Source organism: Hippopotamus amphibius, chromosome 13, assembly GCF_030028045.1.
Source record: "Hippopotamus amphibius kiboko isolate mHipAmp2 chromosome 13, mHipAmp2.hap2, whole genome shotgun sequence".
NCBI classification, from domain to species: Eukaryota; Metazoa; Chordata; class Mammalia; order Artiodactyla; family Hippopotamidae; genus Hippopotamus; species Hippopotamus amphibius.
The window spans coordinates 33,117,849-33,141,168 of record NC_080198.1 but is presented as its reverse complement, the minus strand read 5'-3'; the positions used below and the strand labels follow the sequence as shown (position 1 = coordinate 33,141,168).

Genomic DNA, 23,320 nt, shown 5'->3' with positions numbered 1-23,320 from the left:
TAACCACTAATCTACTTTCAGTCTCTATGGATTTGCCTACTCTGAACATTTCACATCAATATTATTGTACGGTATGTGACCTTTTATGACTAGCTTCTTTTACGTAGCATGATATTTTCAAATTCATCTATTTTGTAGCAGGTATCAGTACTTCATTCCTTTGTATCCATTGTATGGATATACCTCCTTTTGTTTATCCGTTTATCAGTTGCCAGACATTTGGGTTGTTTCTTTTTTTGGCTATTATGAATAATGCTACTGCGAACATTCACATACAAGTGTTTGCACAGTTGTGTGTTTTCGTTTCTCTTGGGTACCTAGGAGTGGAATTCCTGGGTCATATGGTAACTTTAACATTTTGGGGAACTGCCAAACTGTTTTCCAAAATGGCTGTACCATTACCACCAACAATGTAAAAAGGTTTCAATTTCTGCATATCCCTGCCAACACTTGTCATTGTCTGTCTTTTTGATTTTCATGCTTGCATCCTTAGTCTGAAGCTTTATTTCAGAAAACAAGTTGGGAGAAAAGAAGCGTATCATCTGGAAAACTTACCTGAAGAAACGTTTTTTTTTTTTCCATAAAACTCTCATTGAACCTGGGGTCCTGAACAGGTATCGCACCTCGGAGGGAAAAAGCTGCTGTGCCTGAGAATGAGGGAGCCCTGTGGTTTCCTTCTCAGCTCCATGCTTTACACATTGTGCATCTTTGGTAGGTTATTGTCTCACCGTTGGTTGCCTCACAGGTGAGGATGGTATTTTCTTTATTCATTCAAATGAAATGAGGCATGTGTATGTGAACATGTCTGGAGGCTCACATGGAATCAAGGCAGCAGGCTTTCTAGAAAGTTCATTTTAAATGGTTCTCCTAGAAGTCTTGTACTTTTGTGGCAGTGCCTTTAGGTCTGCTGACAGATGAAAGGGAAATCGTGGTTAATTTTTGTGAATATTCCATGCTTGTGAGAAGAATGGGGGTACTCTGGAGTATGAAGATTTTATATACACGCACATCAACCATATTAAATATATGTCAAATCCAATTTATCTTCACCAATTTTTTTTTATCTCCTTGGCTGATTGGTTGCTGAGGAAGTTGTAGACACTTTCCCACACTAACTGTTTATTCATCCATTTTTGTAGTGTCTTTACAGCAGAGACTACAGTCTTGTCCTCTCCTGGGTACCCTGGTCCATTGCCAAGTCCTCTAAAGCCTGATGGCGCTTTCCTCAGAGCCTGAGAGCAAAATAACATGGTGTTAAGACCCAGGAAGCAAGTGAGTATTGTTGTTAAGAGTGGCAGCTTCAGAGACACACAAACCTGAGTTCAAATCACCATCCCTTCCCAGTTTATGAACCCGGAGAGCTAACTTAATCTCTCTGAGCCTCAGAGTTCCCGTCCATGAAACGGGAAGATTACGAGTAGCTTCCACTCTGGAAGTCTGAGCAAATTCAATGAGACAATGTATATACAGCACTTATCACAGAGCCAGGATCAGGAAACTCGTAAGGGTTTAGTAAACGCCAACTTTTGTGCATAACAATAAACAACGTCAACAACAGCAGTGGCTGTTAACCTCCTGGAGCGCCTAATATGTTCTGGGCACTGAGCCAAGTGCCTTGGGTCTATCAGCTCGTTTAATCCCCACAGGAAGCCTGCGATAGCCGTGCGATCACCTTCGCCACTTTACAGATGAGGCCACTGGGGTACGGAGCGATGAGGCAGCTGGCCCAAGGTCACCAGCAAGCGGTGCATCTTGAACTGCACCTCCAGCCACGGGAGCCTGGGCTCATCTTTTGATTATAAAGTGGGTCACGCAACTGACAAAAAGACACACTGCAAAAGGGCCTATTTGTTCCACATCCCTTCCTGTGGTGCCCCCAGAAGTGCCCTGCAGCACCAGGCTCCGCTCTGGGTGTCTACTGTGGTTCTTCTTTTGTGTCTGAGAAAGACGAGTGTTCGATAGGATCCAGCTGCCAGCTCCCTGCAGCCCTACGCGTGCGTTTCCAGAGCAGCTCCTGGGTCTGGGACAACAGAGCCCGTTCAGCCTCCTTGTTCCAAGCATAGTCACAAACATCTGAGAAAACGCTGGGATGGAAAACCAGGCAAACCTTTAAAATGTGGACAATGAAAAGGCACTGTTGGGACATATTTGTGGATAACATGCTACACTTTCAAAGCTAACACTCTTGGACACAGCCCAGGTTTCCCAGTTCAAGTCCTATTTTAAAAGCAAACGTACAATACACAAATACATTCCCACTGTAAAAAAAAAAAAAAAAGTATAATGAGTAAAATGAGAAGGTCGCTCATTGTTCCACACCTCCACCCTGAACCCACATTGCTTTCCAGTGGTAACCGCCATCAGTGGGTTGGATGTGTCTCTTCCCAAGCCTTTTCCTTTGTATTTGAATGCATACACACACACACACACACACACACACACGCACATGAACATGTTTTATTTTGGAAAAATATTCTGTTTCTGTACAAATGGTGTCACATTTGTTTGCAGAATAGCCTTGTTTGCTTTATTCACTTAACAATAGGTTTGAGAAATGGCTTCAAGTCCGTGCACACACGGTTAATCTTTATTAACTGCTGAGGTGTTTCCCATGTGTGGTGATACCATAAATTATTCAACCTTGTCCTTCTTAGTGGACATTTGGGTCACCATGGCTGGCTGACTCTAAGATGGTCCCCAGGGATCCCTGCCTCCTGGTATTCGTGCCCCTGTGTAATTGCCTCCCCTTGATTGTGGGTTGGCTTAGTGATTCAATTCTAATCAAAAGAATAAAGCAAAGGTGATGAGCTGTAACTTCTGTGACCAGCTTCAAGAGAGTGCACCTTGCCTCTTGTAGCAGATTCTAACTGGCTGGCTAATAGAAAGGCCCATGTGGCAAGGAACTAAGGGTAGCCTCTGATCAACAGCCCACAAGTATTGGAATCCTGACAACAACTATGTGAGTTTGGAAGTGGATCCTTCCCCACTGGAGTCTCAGATGGGCCTCCAGTCTTGGCCAACACCCTAACTGCAACTCATGAGAAACCCTGAAACAGAGGGCCAAGCTAAGTTGTGCCTCGATTCCAGATCTGCAGAAATGAACTGCTACATTTGCAATAATTTGATATGCAGCAAGAGATAACTGATACAGTTGTTAATTGCTTTCTGTCCTAAGCATCACTGGAACAGACATTCTTCTGCCTATGATTAGTGGAGTATTCTACACTCAAGTCCTAGGTCTGGGATTGCTCCGTCTAAAGGTAAGGATATTTACCATAGATAAATAACACTAAATTAACCTCTAAAAATGTGTAGCAAGTTACATGCATGCAAACAGTATGAAAGTTTCTGTTTCTCTCATTGCCCTTGCCAGATCATTGATCATGTAAATAATACCAGTCCGATAAAATCAATATACTGCTTCGCTTTGATTGCATTTTCCTGATTATTAGGGTGAGGTTTTTTGTTTGTTTTTCATTTTTTATTGGTTTGTTTGGATTTTTTAATAAATCCATTGGCCATTTTTTTCCTCTTCATCTGAGACTTACCACTTGATATCCCTTACTTTAATCCCATTTCAATTCAGCAACTGTAAGTATGTACATGAATATTACATCTGGAGACACACAATGGCCATCCTCCCCACTGGTGATGCTAATGTTAATCACCCAAAGTGTTACGTAGTTTCTCCGCTGTTTACTTACTACCTTGTCCCTTGCAACTAATAAGCAATTTATGGGATGATTCTCTGAGAGCATTCAAATATCCTGCTGCTCATTAAACTACCCCCATGGATTTAGCTGGGATTTAGAATATATTAGAATGTTTTATTAAATTATATCATATTTTATAATATTAATATTTATGATATTATTAGCCACCATTTATTATGGTGGAAGCAAAATGATAATTTTCCAACTGTAGCACTCCCTCCACATTTATCAGTCCACATTCAGCCTTCTTTTATAGAAGAAGGAAGATCTCTTCTCCTCCCACATTTATGTATTTGTTAGTAGTATAGACTCATAATGTCTTATTTTTCCTCAGTGTTTTATGATTTATTACTGTCTTTTTGGTACTCATATTTTCCTAGATTTGGCCAGCTCCTTCAAGTTGGCTATTATTTCCTTGCAATATGCTTGTCTTTTTGTAAAATTATTATTCTTTTCTTTATTCATATTTATATTTCTTATTAATATTTTCTTCTTTATTTTCTGCCACAACAAAATATTCCAGGCTCAACTTGTACAAACCTGCTCCAGCCCCAGAAGCTACCATTTCTCTGGGGAGCCCTAGTTCCTTTTGGTGGGCAAAGGTACTTGAGATCAGGATCTGGGCACCGGCTATGCTCATTAGAATGCAACCATTTTTAAATGCAATTTGGTGAGTTTTGATGAATGTATGAACTCTTTTAACTACCACCACAATCAAGATATAGATTTTCCTTCACCCGGCAAGTCCTCATATCTTGCTCGCCTTTATACAAATTTCTCTGTCCAAAATGTCACTATTTCCTGTCCCCTACCCATTTTGCAAAACGCAGATCAAATTTTCTTCTTAGAATTATGTTCAGTTTCCTCAGCCGCGGTTCCTGGTTCCTTCTTTGTTCTCCTAGGACAGAGGGTAAAATTGCCTGCTTGACACTCAGAGCTCTAAGGAAGACGGGTTACTCAGCCTCCCTCTGACCATTGTTTTGGGGCACCCGTACAATGGGGCACCCTCGAACCAGTCCAATATCCACCACACGCAGTCCTGTCAGCTTAACCCCTGAAGTAGCTCTTCATCTTTGCCTTTCTGTATAGCTCCACAGCCAGTCCTCTCGTATCTCTCTTCTGGAAATCCAATCTCTCAGCTTCCACCTTTGGGCCCTACAAAGCAGCCAAAGTCATCTTAAGAAATGCCAATCAGCACCATGACCCACCAGGTGCTACACACTCCGGTGGCTTCTCAGTGCCATGGAAAGGATGGCCTTCCTCCCCGCGTGGTATCTAAGGACCTTCTGGATCTGACCGCTCCTTGCTCATATCATGCTGTGTTCTGACTTCCTTTCAATGAGTCCATCCAATGCTCCACACACCATCCTGCTCCCTTTTGCTGGAGCACTTTCCCTATCTCACCTGCTTAATCCCTCTTCATCCTCGTGTGGCTACATCCTCAGGAAGCCTCTCTGACTTCCTCGATGAGGTCACATCCCCACACTGTTCACTCCTCTAGCTCTGTGTCACTTTTTAATACCACTTACCCTAATTGTACCATCTCACCTATATTTTGTGATATTTTTAATGAATGTCAGTCTCATTGAATCTAATCTCATACCAGTGGGCACTGTACCTCTCCTAGGATTGACACTCAGTAAGTATTAGTTGAAGAAATGAATATACCATAGGATTGGTGTCAGAGTGAAATGAGATAATGCTATGTGAAGGAGAACTTTTTATATGCAGTTTTATCACTCTACTTACCATTTTCTTTCTTTTTTATAGTTTTCCTTTTTTTGAATTAATTGATTTATTTATTTGCTGCATTGAGTCTTTGTTGGTGCACACAGGCTTTCTGTAGTTGCAGCAAGCGGGGACTACTCTTTGTTGTGGTGCGCAGGCTCCTCATTGCCGCGGCTTCTCTTGTTGTAGAGCACAGGCTCTAGGCGCATGGGCTTCAGTAGTTGTGGCACATGGGCCGAATAGTTGTGGCTCACAGGCCCTAGGGCGCAGGCTCAATAGTTGTGGTGCACGGGCTTAGTTGCTCCACAGCATGTGGGATCCTCTTGGAGCAGAGATCAAACCCGTGTCCCCTGCATTGGCAGGCGGATTCTTAACCACGGCACCACTAGGAAGTCCCATACTTACCATTTGCTATTGTAGGTTCTTATTTAGTTTTCTTTCTTCTCTACCATTTCAAAAATGCCTTGAAGGTGGGGAGTAGGCACAGTCATCTTGTGCCTCCCGCTTCTGAGACAGGGTCTGTGGTTAGTAAGGGCTCGATAAGTGTGTGATGAGTCAATGGAAAGTTAAGTGGATGAATGAAGTTATCTCACCTGCAGATGCTTCTATTTCCCCATGTGAAAAGGAAAAAATATGAGTGTCTAACTCATGGGCTAGTCATGAGGGTTTAGCTGGATTGATATTTGCAAAGTGCTTAGAACAGTATCTGGCAAATCGTTTAAGTTCTCTGACTGTTGAATGGATATATACAAATATGCAATGCACTAGGCAAATGTAAAGAATCTGAGTTATCAGGTTCATCACTGAAAGTTTGCATGTAGGGCACAGGGGACTTGTCGAGGGGTCATTTCTCGCTACACACACATGCACAAGACACCATCCGTCTCTGCTTTAGAGAACTCTACAGCGCTCACCATCAACCTCTTTTTTTAAGCTCACATCACACTTTCCTAATCGCCCTTTATGCATTTTTTTAAAGGCCAATTGTTAGCTGTGGGATAAAATGGATTTTTCCTTAAATTGCTCTCTACTGTTCTTTAAAGCCATTGCTATGCACTCTTGTTCATCTAACCAAACCTAAACTGGATTATGCATTATTCAAAGCAAACCAGATCAGAAAATGATCAATTTGGACCTTTTTTCCCCCCAGTTATTCATGATTATTGGTTCTAACCACATATGTAGATTTTAAAAATTCCTCGCCAAAGAACTCCACAGCCCTGATACATCCTCTTCTTAAAACCTCAACTTACGTGACAACAAAACCCTCTTGATTTTTTGACTTCAAATTTGACAGATGCCACATTTTCCCAAAAAACCCAGGGAACAACTTAGTTGCACTGGTCATTTTGCACCGTGACAGCCAGAGTGCCCGAGTCCCTTGTGTCCAAGAGGCTTGCCTGTGAATATACAGTACTTCTTGAACCAGTCACGTACAGGACAATAAGACCGTCTCAGTGACTATCTGCTTGAGGTGAACTTTCCAGTTCTGAATGAGAAACTGAAAGATGGCAGCTGTCTCTTTAATATTCAGTTCTTAGTTATGAAGTTCTTGACATTTTCCATTTAAACATTGTTGGTACCCATCTCCTTTAGGAAACTGAATTATGCTTTCTATCCCTTACATCCCAGAACATAATCCTTTTTTCTTCAGAAGTAAATAGGGCAGTATCTTGGGCTTTTTCTGAACATCTTGTCAAAGCAAAAAACCTTTTCTTTAAGGCCAGCATTCATCAGCTGTGCCTGTCTTTTACTCTGACTGAGAAAGAAAATGGTCCAGTCTTCCAACTGGCTATTCTCTGGTTGCCTTAATTCATGGGAAGCCAAGAAGGGAAAAATTGGTAGGTTCAACAGTGTTGGACAAGGATAAACAGAATCATATCACATTAACTGTAATTTACAACATTTCAACACGTCCCTGCTTCTGCCAAAGCCAGCAAGATCAGCCCCCACTGGAAAAAAAAGGAGAAAGGGGTGGGATTGGGAGGTGGAATAGCAAATTCGAATTTCTATTTTCTAAGCTGGAGTTTGAGAATTAGAGACCCATCAGCACTTTCTTGGATGTTTTGCTCATTCATGCTATAAAAATAAATATCACAAAATATTTTCTGGACTCAGCTTCGTCTGTTGCTAAAACTAAAGCCAGCGTGCTTCCAAACACACTCATGAGGCTAGTTTCACAAGGACAGACATTGTCAGGCTGGCAGGCGGCCACTGGAGGAGTTATTGAAATTCAGTTCAAAATGATGTACTCTGCATGAAAATGCCCATTTATGAGCATTCAAAAGGATGAAGAATTTCATAGGAAGATGACAGCAATGACAACTTCTATGACCGACCAGAGTTGCCTGGAGATGATTACCCTGAAACATACACGCACTCCCAGAGCTTTGCTGGAGAGCCTTCTGAAGGCTGGGACTGTTTGTGTTCAGATGGAATCTCTGTATATGAAGCTATTTATTACAGGCTGAGTAAACAAATATATGCAACAGGGGGTTGTTGGAATTTGTAGCTAAAATATCCACAGCGGGTTAGACGTCATGGATCCCAACCACCAGGCTCAGACTGGTGCCCAGGGCTGAGGGGACCCCCTTTTCTAACATGAGTTCTCCCCAACACGTTCAGCAAAAAAACATCTGGAAGTTATGTTCTCTCTAGAGAACCCCAGGAAACACTGATATCGTGTTTTCCAGCACATGACCTAGGAACAATTTTTCTAGCTGAAACTATGGCTGTATGAGGACATGTGATTTAACAACTCGACCCTAAATATTATACTCTTCTTTTTCAAACTGTCTTTTTCTCAAACAAGATTGAAGCCATCTTTACAAGGGCAGGGACTTGATCTTATTCACGGCTGCGTTCCCAGGTTCTGAAGGAGCATCCTCAGAAATGTCAGGTAGTCAAAATGCATGCGCCTGGTCGCCTCAGTGTTCTTCCAGCAAATGCCTTTGCTCCCATTGAATATGTTAGTGAGATAGGCAGCACCACAGATTTTAAAAGGAAAATGTGGGAGAGGAGAATGCACGGCACAGCAGGTATGAAAAGTCTATTTAGCAATATCATTTCAGCCTCTGTGTTGGAAGAAGACCACCCATATAGCATTGTAAAGATAGGCATTCCTTAGGTCTGCCTACAAACACCAGCGACTGGTAGAAGCAAAGTTTGAGACTCATCAGCAAAATCTATCCTGACTTGCTGAGAACAGATGTTTAGAATGTAAGTCAGAGTAGGGACCTGATCCTCAGCTTGACTAGCAAATTTCAATGAATGACCACAGAGTAAAGGTGCTGTGTGAAGTGATTCTATATGGTTGTGCAGTGCCCTGTGTCTGTGCATGGAGTTTTTGCATTCTCAAAGAAAACCAACTCCAACTAACTGATGACAATGCCAAGCCAAATTAGTGACATTAGAATCCACAGATTATTCTGAGAAGCTTAACCTTTCATAATGTGTAAACCAACCTTCCAATTAAAATGAAAACAATGTAGTACTGCTTAGAAAGGATGAACTTATTTGGTTCATATAAATGGATGTAAAACAATTATTTTTGTTCAGTTTAACATTCAACCACTCTGCATCCATCTATACATCCCTTCAACCTGAGTGTTTTCTATGTTCCAGGCACTGGTTTACCTGGTTGGGATTCAGCAGTAAACCAGATCAAGTGGGTGCTGACTTCGTGGAACCTGTATTCCAGTGCAGAAGACAGATTAACACAATTAATGAATGAATTTATGAGTAATTTGAGGTATTGGCAAGTGCTGTGAAAACATTTTATTCAGAAGTGGAGAATGAATGATAGCACAGTAGAAGTAGGATGAGGTATTAAATAGGATGGTCACGACTACCTCTGTGGGGAAGTGACACGTGAATCAAGATGAAATGATAGAGTGAGTTCTGTAAAGATCTGGAAGAAGAGCCTTCTAGGCAGAGGGATCCACATGTCCCAGGGCCCTGAGGCAAGAATGAACTAGAGACTTTCCAATCATAGTGAGAGGGTAGTTGTGGCTGGAGCAGTGGGCAAGGGGGAGAGTGGTAGGGAATGAGATTCAAGAGAGGGCAGGCTAGATCACCAGGGCCCTATAGACCGTAGTAAGGATTTTATGATATATTCTGAGTGTGAGAGAAAGCCTTTGAATTTTGTTTGTTTGTTTCTTAATAAGAAAATGATTTAATCTGATTTTTTTTAATGACTCGTTATGAGAGAAACAAAATTTGTGTGTCCTGTTGCAGGAGATGGCAGGGTCTAGACATGGAGAAGGGAGAAGAGGAAAAAAAGGAAAACCAGACAGATCCATTAGAAAGTTACTACAGTAGTACCCTTGAAGGAAATGGCAGAGTCTTAGACCAGAGAAGTAGTAGGGGGATGTGAAAAGCAGTCAGATTAGGATGTATTTTAAAATAAAAGGAACAGAACCTCCAGGTGGAAAAGATATGAATATGAGGAAAAGAGAAATTGGGGACAACTTCTAACATTTTCAGCATGAACACAGGGGTGCACTTACCGAGATGAAGGGATGGGAAAAGGAGCAGATTTGCAGGGGAAATCAGGAGTTGCTTTCGGGTCATATTAATTTGAAATACTGCTTACACATCCAGATGGAGATGCTGAGTAGTCAGATGGAAGTGAGACAAATACTCATAATATGTTGCTGAGGGGTTAAAGGTCAGAATTCCAGGATAAGCACTTAGTAAATGTAGTTCTCTTACCCCTTAAACTTTGGAAAGTTCTTCATTTTTTTTTCTCTGAAGAAGTAATTTCTTACTAGTATGACTAATTGAACATATCTAGAATTCTACACTCCATAATTACTGAAAACAGATTTTTAAAAAGTACATGTGGAACATTTACCAAGATAGACCATGTGCTGGACCAATAAGAAAATCTCAACAAATTTTAAAGGGCTATGTTTTTCAACTCAGTGGAATCAAAGTAGAAATCAGTAATAGAAAACTAACTAGAAAAAAACTTGAAATGCTTGGAAATTAAACAACCCACTTCTACATAACCTATGAGTTGAAGAAGTAATTAAATGCATAATATAAAATATTTTGAACTGAACAAGAAATGAAATATAACATATCAAAATGTGTGGGATTCAGCTCAAGCAGTGTTTAGAGGCAAATTGGTAGCTTTAAATACATATGTGAGAAAAGAAAGAGTAGAAAAAATATTTAAACTTTCACTCAATAAATTATAGATTAGCAAATTAAACTTAAAAAAAGTAAAAGAAAGGATACAGATTAGCGTAGAAAGCAAAGAAATAGCAGATATACAATGGGGAAAGGTAACAAAGCCAAAAGCTGATTCTTTGAAATGATGACTAAATTGACAAACCCTAAGCAAAACTGATCAAGAAAAAAAGGAGAGAGAACACAAATTACCAATATCATGATTTTAACAGGCCATTCACTGTAGATTATATAGACTTTAAAAGAATCACAATGGAGGAAATAAAATAAATTTTTAAAGAATTAAAAATTAAAAATTTTTTTAAACAATCACAATGGGTTATGTTGAATATCTTTATGCAATAAATTAAACTTAGATGAAATGGATAAATCCTTTGTAAAAGACAACTTATTAAAACTAACACAAGAAGAAATAAGAAATCTGTTTAAAAAATGAAATCATGGGCTTCCTAGGTGGCACAGTGGTTAAGAATCCGCCTGCCAATGCAGGGGACCTGGGTTCGATCCCTGCTCCAGGAAGATCCCACATGCCGCAGAACAACTAAATCCATAAGCCACAGCTATTGAGCCCATGTGCTGCAACTACTGAAGCCCACGTGCCTAGAGCCTGTGCTCTGCAACAAGAGAAGCCACGGCAATGAGGAGCCCACACACCGCAACAAAGAGTAGCCTCCACTCGCCACAACCACAACCAGAGAAAGCCTGTGTGCAGCACGAAGAGCCAATACAGCCAATAAATAAATAAATTTATTCAAAAAAAATTTTTTTTAAAAAGATGAAATCTTTAACTAAAAGCCTTCCCGCAAAGAAAACTCCAGTCTCAAATTGTTTCATAGGTGAAGTCTTCTAAACATTTAAGAAGAAATAATAGCAATTTTACATAAATTCTTTCAGAGTTTAAAGAAATGGAAAAATTTTAAACTCATTTTATGAAGTTAGCATAACCTTGACACCAAAACACAACAAAGACATTATGAAAAGAAAACTACAGGCCAAACTCCCTCATAAACAAAAAATAATAATTATTATTTCTTTAAAAAAGCAAAATTTTCCTAAGAGATTTCTTGGCTTCCCACCTATTTTGTTCAGTTAGACTAACTTGTAAGTACATTTTATGACTCTAAGAAATATTTCAGTTTTTAAACTGAAATCTTACATATGAAAATAGGTGTCTACAGTTGACCAGATACCACTAAAGAATATATATGTGACCCTAGAACAAAATTAATCATAATTCTTCTTTGTGGAGCAAACCCATCTTTTGATCCATTTAAAGACAATAATTAAAATTAAGAGAGTAAAATGATATCAGCTCAGCTCACCAAAACTTATTTGCATGACACACATCTGCTCACATAAATGATGATGACAGTGAGATCATCCCCCTTTGTATTCTTGTGATGAGTTGCAGGTGAAGGCAAGCACACGCTCACTTATTGGGGCATACTCGTACCACCTGGCAGCAAATCATAGCGAGCTGTGATGCTTTTAGACAACAAATAATAACACACCATCTCGAGTTATTTTTATATAATAAGCTATTAAATAAAAAGGTTATAGTTTAATATTTTCTTGCTTGTAAAAGTTTTGGACTATTTTTGTGTGCCATTTTATTAATCTCAGTGCCCCTGAAATAAGCTCACCTTGATGTGGCCATTTTGGAACACAGACCAGTCAGGCTCATCTATCAGCAATGTAACTAAGTCATCAAATTGGGCTGATTTAGTTTCTTGAATGCACTGGATGCTTCACAGGTGCTTACAAACCAGTTGGCTGCAATGGTTCAAAGAAAGCCATCGAGACCAGAACATGAGCATGACCTCTGAACTTGTTAGAAATGCACGTTCTCTCGTTCAGAGCCATCAAATCAGAAACCAAATCAGAAGCACCAATCTGGGCTTTACCAAGCTCTACAGGTGGGCTGATGCCTCCTGCAGTCTGAGGACCACTGAGAGAACCCCTTAGGATCCCAAGGTTATCAATTTCATTCATTTATTTTTGCTCTTCTTGCAATATATATGCCATATGGTGCTCACTTGTACAACACATTCCCCTAAGACCCAAGATTCAAGGAAACAAAGGAAAAATTATTGGGAAATAAAAGGCTACAATAATTTAAAATGTAACTATTATAGGAGATCAACAGTTGTCACTCTGTTTTGGCTGTGGCGTGAATAAAATTGTTTATAGACTTAGGCGTAAACTCTAAACATGTTGGCTTTAACTCTACTTTCTCATTCAAGAACAGTTATAAGCCTCGCAGCTTGGTGGAAGTGATGGTGCTGCCACCATCATGATTTGCATACGGGAAGAATAAGCGGTCATTAAAAGACTGAGCTCTGCGGCCTGGTTTAGCTGTGAGATTTTGGACAAGTCTCTTTACCTTTCTATGCCTCAGTTATCTTGTCTGTAAAACGGGAACAATAATTACTCCTATCTCATGGGGTTGTGAGGATTAAATGAAAGAAAATATATACAGAACAGTCTTAGGTTAGGGGGCGTGGCACATAGTAAGTCCTAAATAAATGTTATCAATTTCTATTAGCATTGATACCATTAGATCAAACAAAAGTAAACTTTTTATAAATTTCATTTTATGATTGATGTAGCAGACTGAGCCCTTTTGATAGCAAGTGACAGAAACTCAGGGATAGATTAGACAAAAGGAGAGAAATTACTGGCCTGTCAAACCAAATTGTGGAAAAGGTAGCATGAATTGGCCTTGAGAATGACAGCAACCAGGGACTCAAATGCACTCAGGACCCTCTCTCTCTCTCGCTCTCTCCTCTGCATCACCTGCAATCTCTTAACCAACAGGATGAGCTTCTTTCATTGGTCAGGGAACACAGTCACCAAGTGTTTCTAGTTTTACAGCCTCACCACTTTGTAACCAGAGAGATGATTCGCTTAAAACTCCACTCCACGGATGGCTGAGGCCCAGTCTGTGTCGTTGCCTTTCTTGGTACCAATTTCTCTGGCCAGAGAAGGACTCTTTCCCCCTCCAGCTACTACACTGGTGGCAGCACCAAGCCACCACAAGTCGTGCTGAGGACTGTATCCCTTTAAGGTAAGCCCTGAGCAGCCTTCTTGAGCCATCTGACTTGAGAGAAGTAACCAACCATTTTATTCCTGTTGTTGCTGTCATCCTGACCATCTCACAGCCTGACTCTTGATGAGTGTCCCATCTTTCATGGCTTTTGTTGAGTTTGACCCCAGGCTGAAAACGGGACATGTGTTTGTTTTACCTGACAAAGTACCCATGGTTGAAAGGTTTGGAGCTCTCGCAAACTGTACTTTCTCCCCCTCCAGATGGGGCTGTAATTATAATTTAACAGTCTGGGTCCAACTTAAGGTGAGGAAAAGATATATTAAGTTTGCACACATGTTGTTCTCCTACCCCCACCCATATCCCTTCGGCTCTCCACATTTCATATGCAACCACCTTTGGGGGCTGGCGCATGCGCGCGCGCATGCGTGTGTGTGTGTGTGTGTGTGGTGTGTGTGTGTGTGTGTGTACACACAGTCGCGTTAACAATTCTCATTTTGCAAAGTTTATGCAAAAACCAAACACCTGGGTTCAGAGTTTCCTAAAGGAGTCATCTGAAGTAGGTGCTTTATGCCAAAATGTCACAAAGATTTATGTGCTTTCATTTGTGCATTAAATTGAGGACAGGTGGGAGAATGCTCAAGCCTGAGAAAAACTGATAGCTCATTTCTCCCTTAGAAGAGAGATGGCTGTTATGACTACTGCTGGTTCAGATACAATAGATACAGACTTTGTTAAAAAGGGGGGGGGGGAGGGGCTTATGTTTGAAAAGCAATATTTCAGCAGTCAAATCATTACCACTGCGATCATGTTTCTCACAAATGGGAGCCCTGGACTTGGATCCTAAGGTGAGTCCTGTCCCCAGTTCAGACAGAGCGGGCAATACCTACCCGAACAGCCAGGAAAATGGCCCCGGCCTCCATTCAAGCTCGCAGAGAAAGGGTCTCTGGAATTGAGGGAAATGGCGTCCTCGACACATTCCATTTTAATGGCTTGCCACAGAGTCGGTTACACATATGTAACCACTCATTTTTTAATTTGATTCTTGTTTCAAACACCTTTTCAGTACCCAATACATCTAAAAAATGTCATCACTTGATAGGTCGCTACTCTATGCCTGGCCTTGAAACCAGTGATTCGATGTGCTGAGTATTCACCTGAATTTGAAATAGTGTGAATTTGCATTTCAGAATGGGAATACTATGTGGCAAACACAGACAAGCCAGATTTTTGACAAAGAGAAGTGAGAGCTGCACTTGGAAAGCTTGGTGGTCAGCCTCCCCTGTGAGGGACACTGCTTGTCCCTGGGGTGACCTGGAGGCATATTGGATAAATCAAAATTGTTCAGTACACTCAATCCCTTTGAGGTTCAAGCTGAGCTTCTGAATCAAATATTTATCAAACCATTGACTTGTTTCTGAAGCAAGAATTTTCTATTTGGAAACCAGAGCTGTGTTCACACTGAGGGGCAAAGGACATACAATTAGTCTCTGTTTTTGTATGACTTCACTCAATTCCATGGATACAAATGAAATCTGAAACCTCCTAATGATTTCTGATTTTTTCTCGTATAGGCAATTACTACAATTCTAGTGATCTGTCATTTTAGACAACCACTAAATATAATAACCAGATAGTAAGAAATGCTCAACAAGCAATGGGGAAAACATTCAGATAAAATACCCTATCCCAGACATTTTTGTATCACTGAATTTAGCAGCTCAGCCTGTGATGTGTGTGTTTGTGGGGTGATGACTATTACTGTTGAAGGGAGGTAGATAAAGGAAGACATTTTATAAACCGGAGATAAATGGTGTTAATAGTTCAATAAGATAAATGCTTGTCTTTTAAAGTTGAATTCCAGAAGAAATTGCAACATAGGAACTGACACAACATATTTTTCTATTCTATGCCAGAAAAATATACCATCTTGCACCTAGACTGAAGACTGGTATATGATAGGCTGAACAATATTGGGATGACTATTTAATTTCTAAAATATGTACATTTTTTCTTGTATTACTTTTTAGCAAAAAATTGGGAGTTTGGGGATTTGGGTTTTTTTTTTAATTTTTATTGAAATATAGGTGATTTACAATGTTGTTAGTTTCAGATATACAGCAGAGTGATTAGGCTATACATATATAAGATTGTGTGTGTGTGTATATATATATTCTTTTTTACATTTTCTTCCCTTATAGGTTATTATAAGATATTGAGTATAGTTCCCTGTGCTACATAGCAGGTCCTTGTTGGTTATCTATTTTATATATATATATATAGGTGTGTATATTTTAATCCCAAACTCCTAATTTATCCCTCTCCCCCCCACCCCACCTTTAGTAATCATAAGTTTGTGTTCTATGTCTGTGAGTCTATTTCTGTTTTGTAAATAAGTTTGTATCCTTTTTTTGGTTCCAAATATAAGTGATATCATATGATATTTGTCTTTCTCTGTCTGGCTTCCTTTACTGGGTATGATAATCTCTAGGTCCATCCTTGTTGCTGCAAATAACATTGTTTCATTCTTTTTTTATGGCTGAGTAGTATTCCACCATAAACATGTACCACATCTTCTTTATCCATTCATCTGTCAATGGACATTTAGGTTGTTTCCATGTCTTGGCTATTGTACATAGTGCTGCTATGAACATTGGGATGAGTGTATCTTTTCAAGTTATTGTTTTCTCTAGCTATATGCCCAGAAATGGAATTGCTGGGTCATATAGTAGCTCTATTTTTAGTTTTTTAAGTAATCTCCATGCTGTTCTCCATAGTGGCTGCACCAATTTACATTCCCACCAGCAGTGTAGGTGGGGTGCTTTCTCTCCACACCCTCTGCAGCATTTATTGTCTACAGACTTTTTGATGTTGGCCATTCTGACTGGTGTGAGGTGATACTTCTTTGTAGTGTTGATTTGCGTTTCTCTAATATTTAGTGATGTTTAGCGTCTTTTCATGTGCCTTTTGGCCATCTGTATGTCTTCTTTGGAGAAATTTCTTTTTAGATCTCCCAATTTTTTTGATTGGGTTATTTGGTTTTTTGATATTGAGCTGTATGAGCTGATGGTATATTCTGGAGTTTAATCCCTTGTCAGTTGCATTATTTGCAAATATTTTCTCCTGCTCTGTAGGTTGTCTTTTTGTTTATGGTTTCCTTTGCTGTGCAAAAACTTTTAAGTATAATTAGGTCCCATTTGTTTATTTTTGCTTTCATTTCCATTACTCTAGAAGATGGATCCAAAAAGATATTGCTGTGATTTATGTCAGAGAGTGTTCTGCCTATGTTTTCCTCTTAGAGTTTTATAGTATCCGGCCTTACACTTAGGTCTTTAATCCATTTTGAGTTTATTTTTGTGTATGGTGTTAGGGAGTGTTCTAATTTCATTCTTTTACATGTAGCTGTCCAGTTTTCCCAGCACCACTTATTGAAGAGGCTGTCTTTTCTCCATTGTATATCCTTGCCTCCTTTATCATAGATTAGTTGACCGTATGTGTGTGAGTTTATTTATGGGCTTCCTATCCTGTTCCATTGATCTATATTTCTGTTTTTGTGCCAGTACCTTACTGTTTTGATTATTGTAACTTTGTAGTATAGTCTCAAATCAGGGAGCCTGATCCTTCCAGCTCTATTTTTCTTTCTCAGGATTTCTTTGGCTAGTCAAGGTCTTTTGTGTTTCCATGCAAAATTTAAAATTTCACTGCTTGTTGAAAATATTCCAAGGTTTATAACTTAAAAATAAACAAATTCTAGTCTCTGGTTTAAAAAGCATGCCTTGAAAGATAGCCCTACCTTAAATTTGCAGTTTTTCATAACAATGGATCTTAACCATTTTTGAGATATACAACCCAAGCATACAAATAAGTTGCTTACAATGTCAGTGAATCCACAGACTGTCTAATGCCCATTCCCAGGTACAGGGTTATGGAGTCAGGTTACCATCCCCAGCTCTGTGCTTGCCACTTTCATCTACCGTCTCTCACTTGATTCAAATAACAGTCCTCAGAGTGTCCTATCCTTCTGTCCAGGGCATGCTCACCTCAAGCCATGGTCTCTGGCTGGGCCTGAGAACCCAAATCTCACTACTGCCAATTCATTCAGAAGGTCTTACTTTCTTTACTTCCTCCACCCTGATTCTGAGTCCCTAGAAACACCTTCCCAGGTAGGATCATAGTTAAATTTACACTGTGCCTTCCTTGGTAGGCTGATTGGGCAGAGTGTTAGATACATTTTTCCAGGAAAAAGGGCCAGAGTTGTTTGGGTTCCCAGTCTATATCTTCACAAAGTCTGGTGGGTGGAGAGTGCTAGCACTTAAATTCCATGCATCACAAGGTCTCCATGAGAAAATTCACTGTGGCTTCTTTGGGGTGAGTTTCTCCTTGTCACAACAATACCAGAAACATGCTGTCCCAAACCTCTGGCATGAATGATTCGCCTATATCCTTATTATTGGCAATGAACCCCACCATGATTTAAAATAATAAAAACAAGAGCTAATAGTCAGCACTGGCTTTGTACCAGGCACTTCACACACAGTGAGTTATTTAACCCACACAACAGTCCTATTAGGTAGGTGCTATAATTCTATACTTTTCATCATTAAGGAACCTGGGACACAGAGAGGTTTTGTTAGTTTGCTTGTGATCATAGCCAGCAAAGGTTGGACTCAGAACTCAAATCCCAGCTCTGAGTCCAAGCTCTTACCACTTGACCCCACTTAGCAATGATAGAAGAAATGCACACACTTATAAACAAACAAGCATACATATTTTAGAGGTCTTAACCAACGTTTTAAATTTCTTCTACTAATGTAAATATGCAATCAAGACAATTGGGAATACCCCATTTGGTTGATGGGATGAGGAGTTTGAGACGGCAGCTGTAAAGTGTAGAAGTGAGGTGATCCAAAGGCTGCTGTGAACTCAGCCCTGAAGGAAAACCATAGAAGGTCAACTTCTCCTCTTTGTCCACCACCAACGTGGCAAGGTGTGGGGTCACAGAAGAAGGAAGGTCTAGGTAGAAGTGAAGGGGTGGCCCCGGAGGGTAAGGAATGAGAAGACAAAAGGGAAATGCCACGTGATTCCTCTCAGCTGCAGCCAGAGTGTCCAGGAGGGCTCATAACCAATAGGGGACATAAGTTGGAGACTGTTCCTTGTACATACTCATCCCCTATTGTTATTCCACTCGCATGCCTGTATCTGACCATGTACAGTAAAGCTTATATCAGGGGAATTTAGTTCTAAAGTCAGCAAGGCAAAACTTGACAAGACTTGACCTTTCCCTGTACATTCCTGAAACTGTGCAGTATACATAGGCATACCTCTGTCAGTGAGGGAAATGCAGCCCATCTGTCCACCAGTAAGGAAAGAAAGGTCCATTCCTTCAGTGGATCACCCCAGCAAGTAGTTGGCTTGAATTTAAAGGCCATGTTGGCCATGACTAAATAAAGGCAGATCCCGACGGGCGGGAGGCTCAGGCGGACGTGTGATGCGGGGAGCGCACTTACCATGAGCTGCTGGTGAAGCTGAACCCCATGGCGCAGCCTCTGGCTTCCTGCCGCCTCACGTGGAAGCTCTACAAATGCATCAAGAAAGCCGTGAAGCAGAAGCAGATTCCGTGCGGCGTCAAGGAGGTTCAGAAATTTATTGACAAAGGAGAGAAAGGGATCATGGTTTTGGCAGGAGACACACTACCCGTTGAGGTATACTGCCATCTCCCAGTTATGTGTGAAGACGGGAATTTGCCCTCCGTCTACATCCCCTCTAAGATGGGCCTGGGTGCAGCTGCCGGCTCCAAGCGCCCCACCTGCGTGATAATGGTCAAGCCCCACGAGGACTATCAGGAGGCCTGTGATGAGTGCCTGGAGGAGCTGCAGGCCCTGCCCCCGCCCATGTGAAGGACTTAGGCAGCAACCTGGGCACCTGCTTGGGAAACTGTTGGATTGGCAGCAAGCCAGCTGGCTGCCCTCCTGCGGCCCACATTCACGGCCTCTCCATGGTCCCCTGAGGCACGTATTCTTCCCGGGCAGCTCCGACAGCTCCTTCACGACGGCAAAGCCAGCATCTGCTCCATCAGTGCTATTTCCTGTTGAGCTTCAGTGAAGACAGTTCCAACAATGATGTGGGAGAAGTAAATGCGAAAACTAAAATGTGGTGAGTCTGTGGGTGTTTTATAAGCAGCAGCTACTGGTGGGGCGGAGGAGTTGGTGGGGCGGAGGGAGCAGGAGCAGCCCTTCTCATCAGAGGACCCGAGGACTTCACGAATATTCACTGCTAATGCTTGGCTGCCAGGGCTGGCGCTAGCCTCAAACTGAGAATGGACCCTGCTGCCCATCCCAAGCTTTCCACTTCTGTTTCCAGAGTACCTGGGAGCTGCAGGGTGAGCCTGCTGAGTCCAGACCCCGCTTCATGGAAGCCTGTAGCTCCTATATCAGGGACACTCCCATTCCTTTTCTCTTTTTCCCCAAGAGCCTTAAATGCCACTGGGAAGCTGACGGAAGCAATTTACCCACCCGCAGAGTAAATTTTAAATCGGTATATGAAGCTAAATGCAGAACCCCAGGCCACCTCTCCTGCTTGGCATAATGGCCCCAGTAACCTAATCCCTTCAAACATTTTAGACTTACGGTGCCGTCCTGCTCTCGAAGGCCTAGCACAGGACTTGGTACACACAGCAGCCAAGCTTCAGGCACCCTGGAATAAACTGGAAAGACCTTGGGCTTGAGGGTCAGGTTGGGTTTAAACTCCAAGCTCTCTTCTTGATAAGCTGTGAGCCCTTCTGGGCAAGTCATTCCATCTTCCTACATCCCTTCACATTCATTTCTATTAAGGATGTAATACAGTTTTATATATGTATACGTAAAAGCACCTTGCCCAGGGTCTGCCACCTCCTAGCTTTTTCTCTTGATGAGATGCAGGTTGGTTCTTTCTGACTGGTCTCTGTGGCTGCCATGCTCCCAGCCAGTAGCCCTGGTCAGGCCATGCCCATTACCTGTGCGCAGTGGGCAAACGTAATTCTTTGCCAGTGAAGCTAAAGGTGGGCAAAGTAAGGAGAAGGCCTGTGAATTTATTTGCTCAAAGTTATAAAACAATGGCATTCAGTTCTGCTCTGGATTATTTACAGTGGGAAACTGATGCATACAGTTGTGAGGCTGTACAGTGGGAGGAGTGGCCTTTACAAGCCTCAGTGTGGCAGGAAGAGACCTGGCTGAGGGCAGGGAGGGAAGACATCTGCTGTGCCCACCAAGTCCTTTGCTTCTGTCAGTTGCTACTAAGTCAACAGCAGATATAAAGAGGGGGGGACAGAGCAGGAGTACAGCGACCAGAGTCTCCCTGCCCTTAGAGCCAAGGAGGCAGCTGCCGAGTGTAGGCTGTTTCATCTCCCTCGTTGGCCTCTGCCAGAGGGCTGCTCCAACTCCTGCCTGTGGTGGCACTCCTCAGCTAGTTATGAACACAGTCCACAGAAGCCAGCCACCCACGCTGAGACAGGCCTAGGATCACGGGTGAAAAACCCCTTTCAGCAAAGTTCCTCCCAGGCAGGAATCAGAATACGATGCGTTTCCCATCTGCTGGGTTCTGCTCCATGAGACAGTAGGGACACTTCAGCCTACAAAGGGAGGAGAACCAAGAACGTCTCGGGGGCCAGCCAGCAGAAGAATCAAGCCACGGTGGAGCAGAGCACAGGGAACTTACTTTCCTCCGTTGATGAGCTTGTTGAACGCATCTCGGGAGATGACGTGGCCACGAATAAGCTTGATGGGAGGGTTGGAATGGGAAGTCTGCTGGCGGAGGATGGGGCACGCGAACACTGAGTGGTACCAGCACTTCATGCCTAGCTCGATCTCAGTCTGGGGAGGCCAGCCGGGGGGTGAGTCCCATTTCCCGCGGTGGCTGTCCTCCCCAGCGCCTCCTGCTGCACCTGCCCCTGCCAGGCCTCAGCGGTAACTCGCCTTGCGACTCCAGCCCCCGGTGCACTGCCTCTGCTCTATTGCAGCTTTGATGCTCATCAGCATGGGCAGTGCCGCACAGCCAGAGGCGAAGCTGCAGATCGAAGAGCGTGGGCTGGAGCGACCCTGACCAGGACCCCAGCCGACAGACAGAAGGACTAGTACACTGTCAGTACGGGAACTGGGGACAGGGTTTCAAAGCGGCACTTGATCAAACCGGTTCTTAAGAATTTTTCAGGTCACATATAAAGCCACATATGTAGTTATGTGTCCAACTCTAGAGAGTCATTCTAATGCACCCTGACGTTTGAGAACCTATAATAAAGATAAAAGGAACATCCCCCCCCAAAAATAAAGGCCATGTTGTTCAAACAATATAGATTTTTAAATAGGAGGATTGCCCTATTTTTAAATAGGCAGATGCTTGTGCTCAGAGATACACTAGGGAACCAGGACAGAAAAAGGAAACACCAGATTCCTGTTTCCCAACTCATGCCCATCCAAGGCATACTCCAGTTGAAGGAAATGATACCCAGAATTGATCTGGGTGGGCATGGTTCCATCCAACTAAGTTGAGCATGTACAGGGGGAGTCCACTGATCTCTCATAGGCAAGGCTGGTGAAAGCTCGAATTAGTCAGTGCCCAAAGTGCCTTGCTGTACCAGTTTAAAGTTTTGACCGTCACTCTGTCTGAATGCACGTGTGGGCCTGTGCATGCACACATGCCTATCTGTACCAGCCTCTCCATCACAGTAGCATCAGTATTATGTCTGGACTCCTTAGCATTAAGGGTGTGTTTTATTTATCCTCCAAAGCCTAGCTCAGATGCTACCTTCTCTGGGCAGCCTTCCTTGCTTCTCTACAACTGGGCAGGATCTCTCCTTCCTTTTACTTCTTTTGCTGTTTCTTTCACTCTGTCTTTTATTGCAGTGATTGGAGAGCTGATGTCCTGTTTAGTCATGGATCCTTAGTGACCCCCTTTTCAAGAACATTAGAAGATTGCCTTTTACAAAGTCAGTGTTCAGTAAATCTTTCATAGAAAATAAAATCACAAGTGAATGAATGAGTGATTTCATTTATGTATATGAGCCAGAGAGCCATGAGAAAAAATAAATGTGTGGAAACACTAGTTATATCAGCATGAAATGCATTACCTTTTGAGGGTTTAATGTGGCCAAACCATTCTTGACTGTGTCCCCCAGTCTCTCCTTTCAATCCCCTAATTCCAACTGCTACTGTCACAGAGGTAGACTAGAAAACCACTGAATGACAAGAGAATTATGAAACTTGGAATTTGAAATCTATCCTGGTAGAGATGGAAGGGGTTGAGTGAAGACAGCATCTACCTATTAGTTTTTCTCTTAACAGAAAAGACTGTACAAAAGGCCGCTCTCTCTCTCTCCTTACTCACCATCTATTTTCTCCCTAATTTACAAATTACCCTAATATCCTACCAGTAAGTAACTTCTTCCCATGGCCCCATTGTGGCGCCTAAAAGTGAGTGAAATTCCAGTACCACCTTCGTTCGTGGACGTCAAAGTGCCAGAGCCAGACCCCCCTTTCACAGATCCAGCACAGACAGGGCAGGGCTCTCTCCTGGGACCCTGAACCTTAATCTCAGAACTCAAGGGCAAGAGGAAGTCCCAGACTAGCAACCCTGTTTGACTAGGCCAACCTGGCAGTGGCTTTGC

General features: G+C 42.1%; 1 protein-coding gene and 1 pseudogene across 1 annotated transcript; one reads left to right on the top strand and one right to left on the bottom strand.

The window, feature by feature from the left end:
• The window catches only part of LOC130834415 (H/ACA ribonucleoprotein complex subunit 2-like), a 46,995-nt pseudogene extending 27,411 nt beyond the window's left edge, over positions 1-19,584 (top strand).
• Positions 19,585-21,225: 1,641 nt separating this feature from the next.
• LOC130834414 (E3 ubiquitin-protein transferase RMND5B-like) lies at positions 21,226-23,112 on the bottom strand. The gene is made up of 4 exons (XM_057704587.1): positions 23,084-23,112; positions 21,633-21,723; positions 21,376-21,530; positions 21,226-21,289 (listed from the first exon to the last, which is right to left on the bottom strand). Exons 1-4 carry the CDS (start codon positions 23,110-23,112, stop codon positions 21,226-21,228), a joined length of 339 nt encoding a protein of 112 aa, XP_057560570.1.
• Between the last annotated feature and the right edge of the window lie 208 nt (positions 23,113-23,320).

Excerpts from the sequence above, each read along its gene's own strand:
- LOC130834414 (XM_057704587.1), bottom strand. The coding sequence starts at position 23,112 with ATGGGGCCATGGGAAGAAGTTACTTACTG. Across the intron at positions 21,724-23,083 it reads TGGGAAGAAGTTACTTACTG|CTTCGCCTCTGGCTGTGCGG; the intron begins GTAGGATATTAG and ends TTCGATCTGCAG. Across the intron at positions 21,531-21,632 it reads CCGGGGGCTGGAGTCGCAAG|ACTGAGATCGAGCTAGGCAT; the intron begins GCGAGTTACCGC and ends TGGCCTCCCCAG.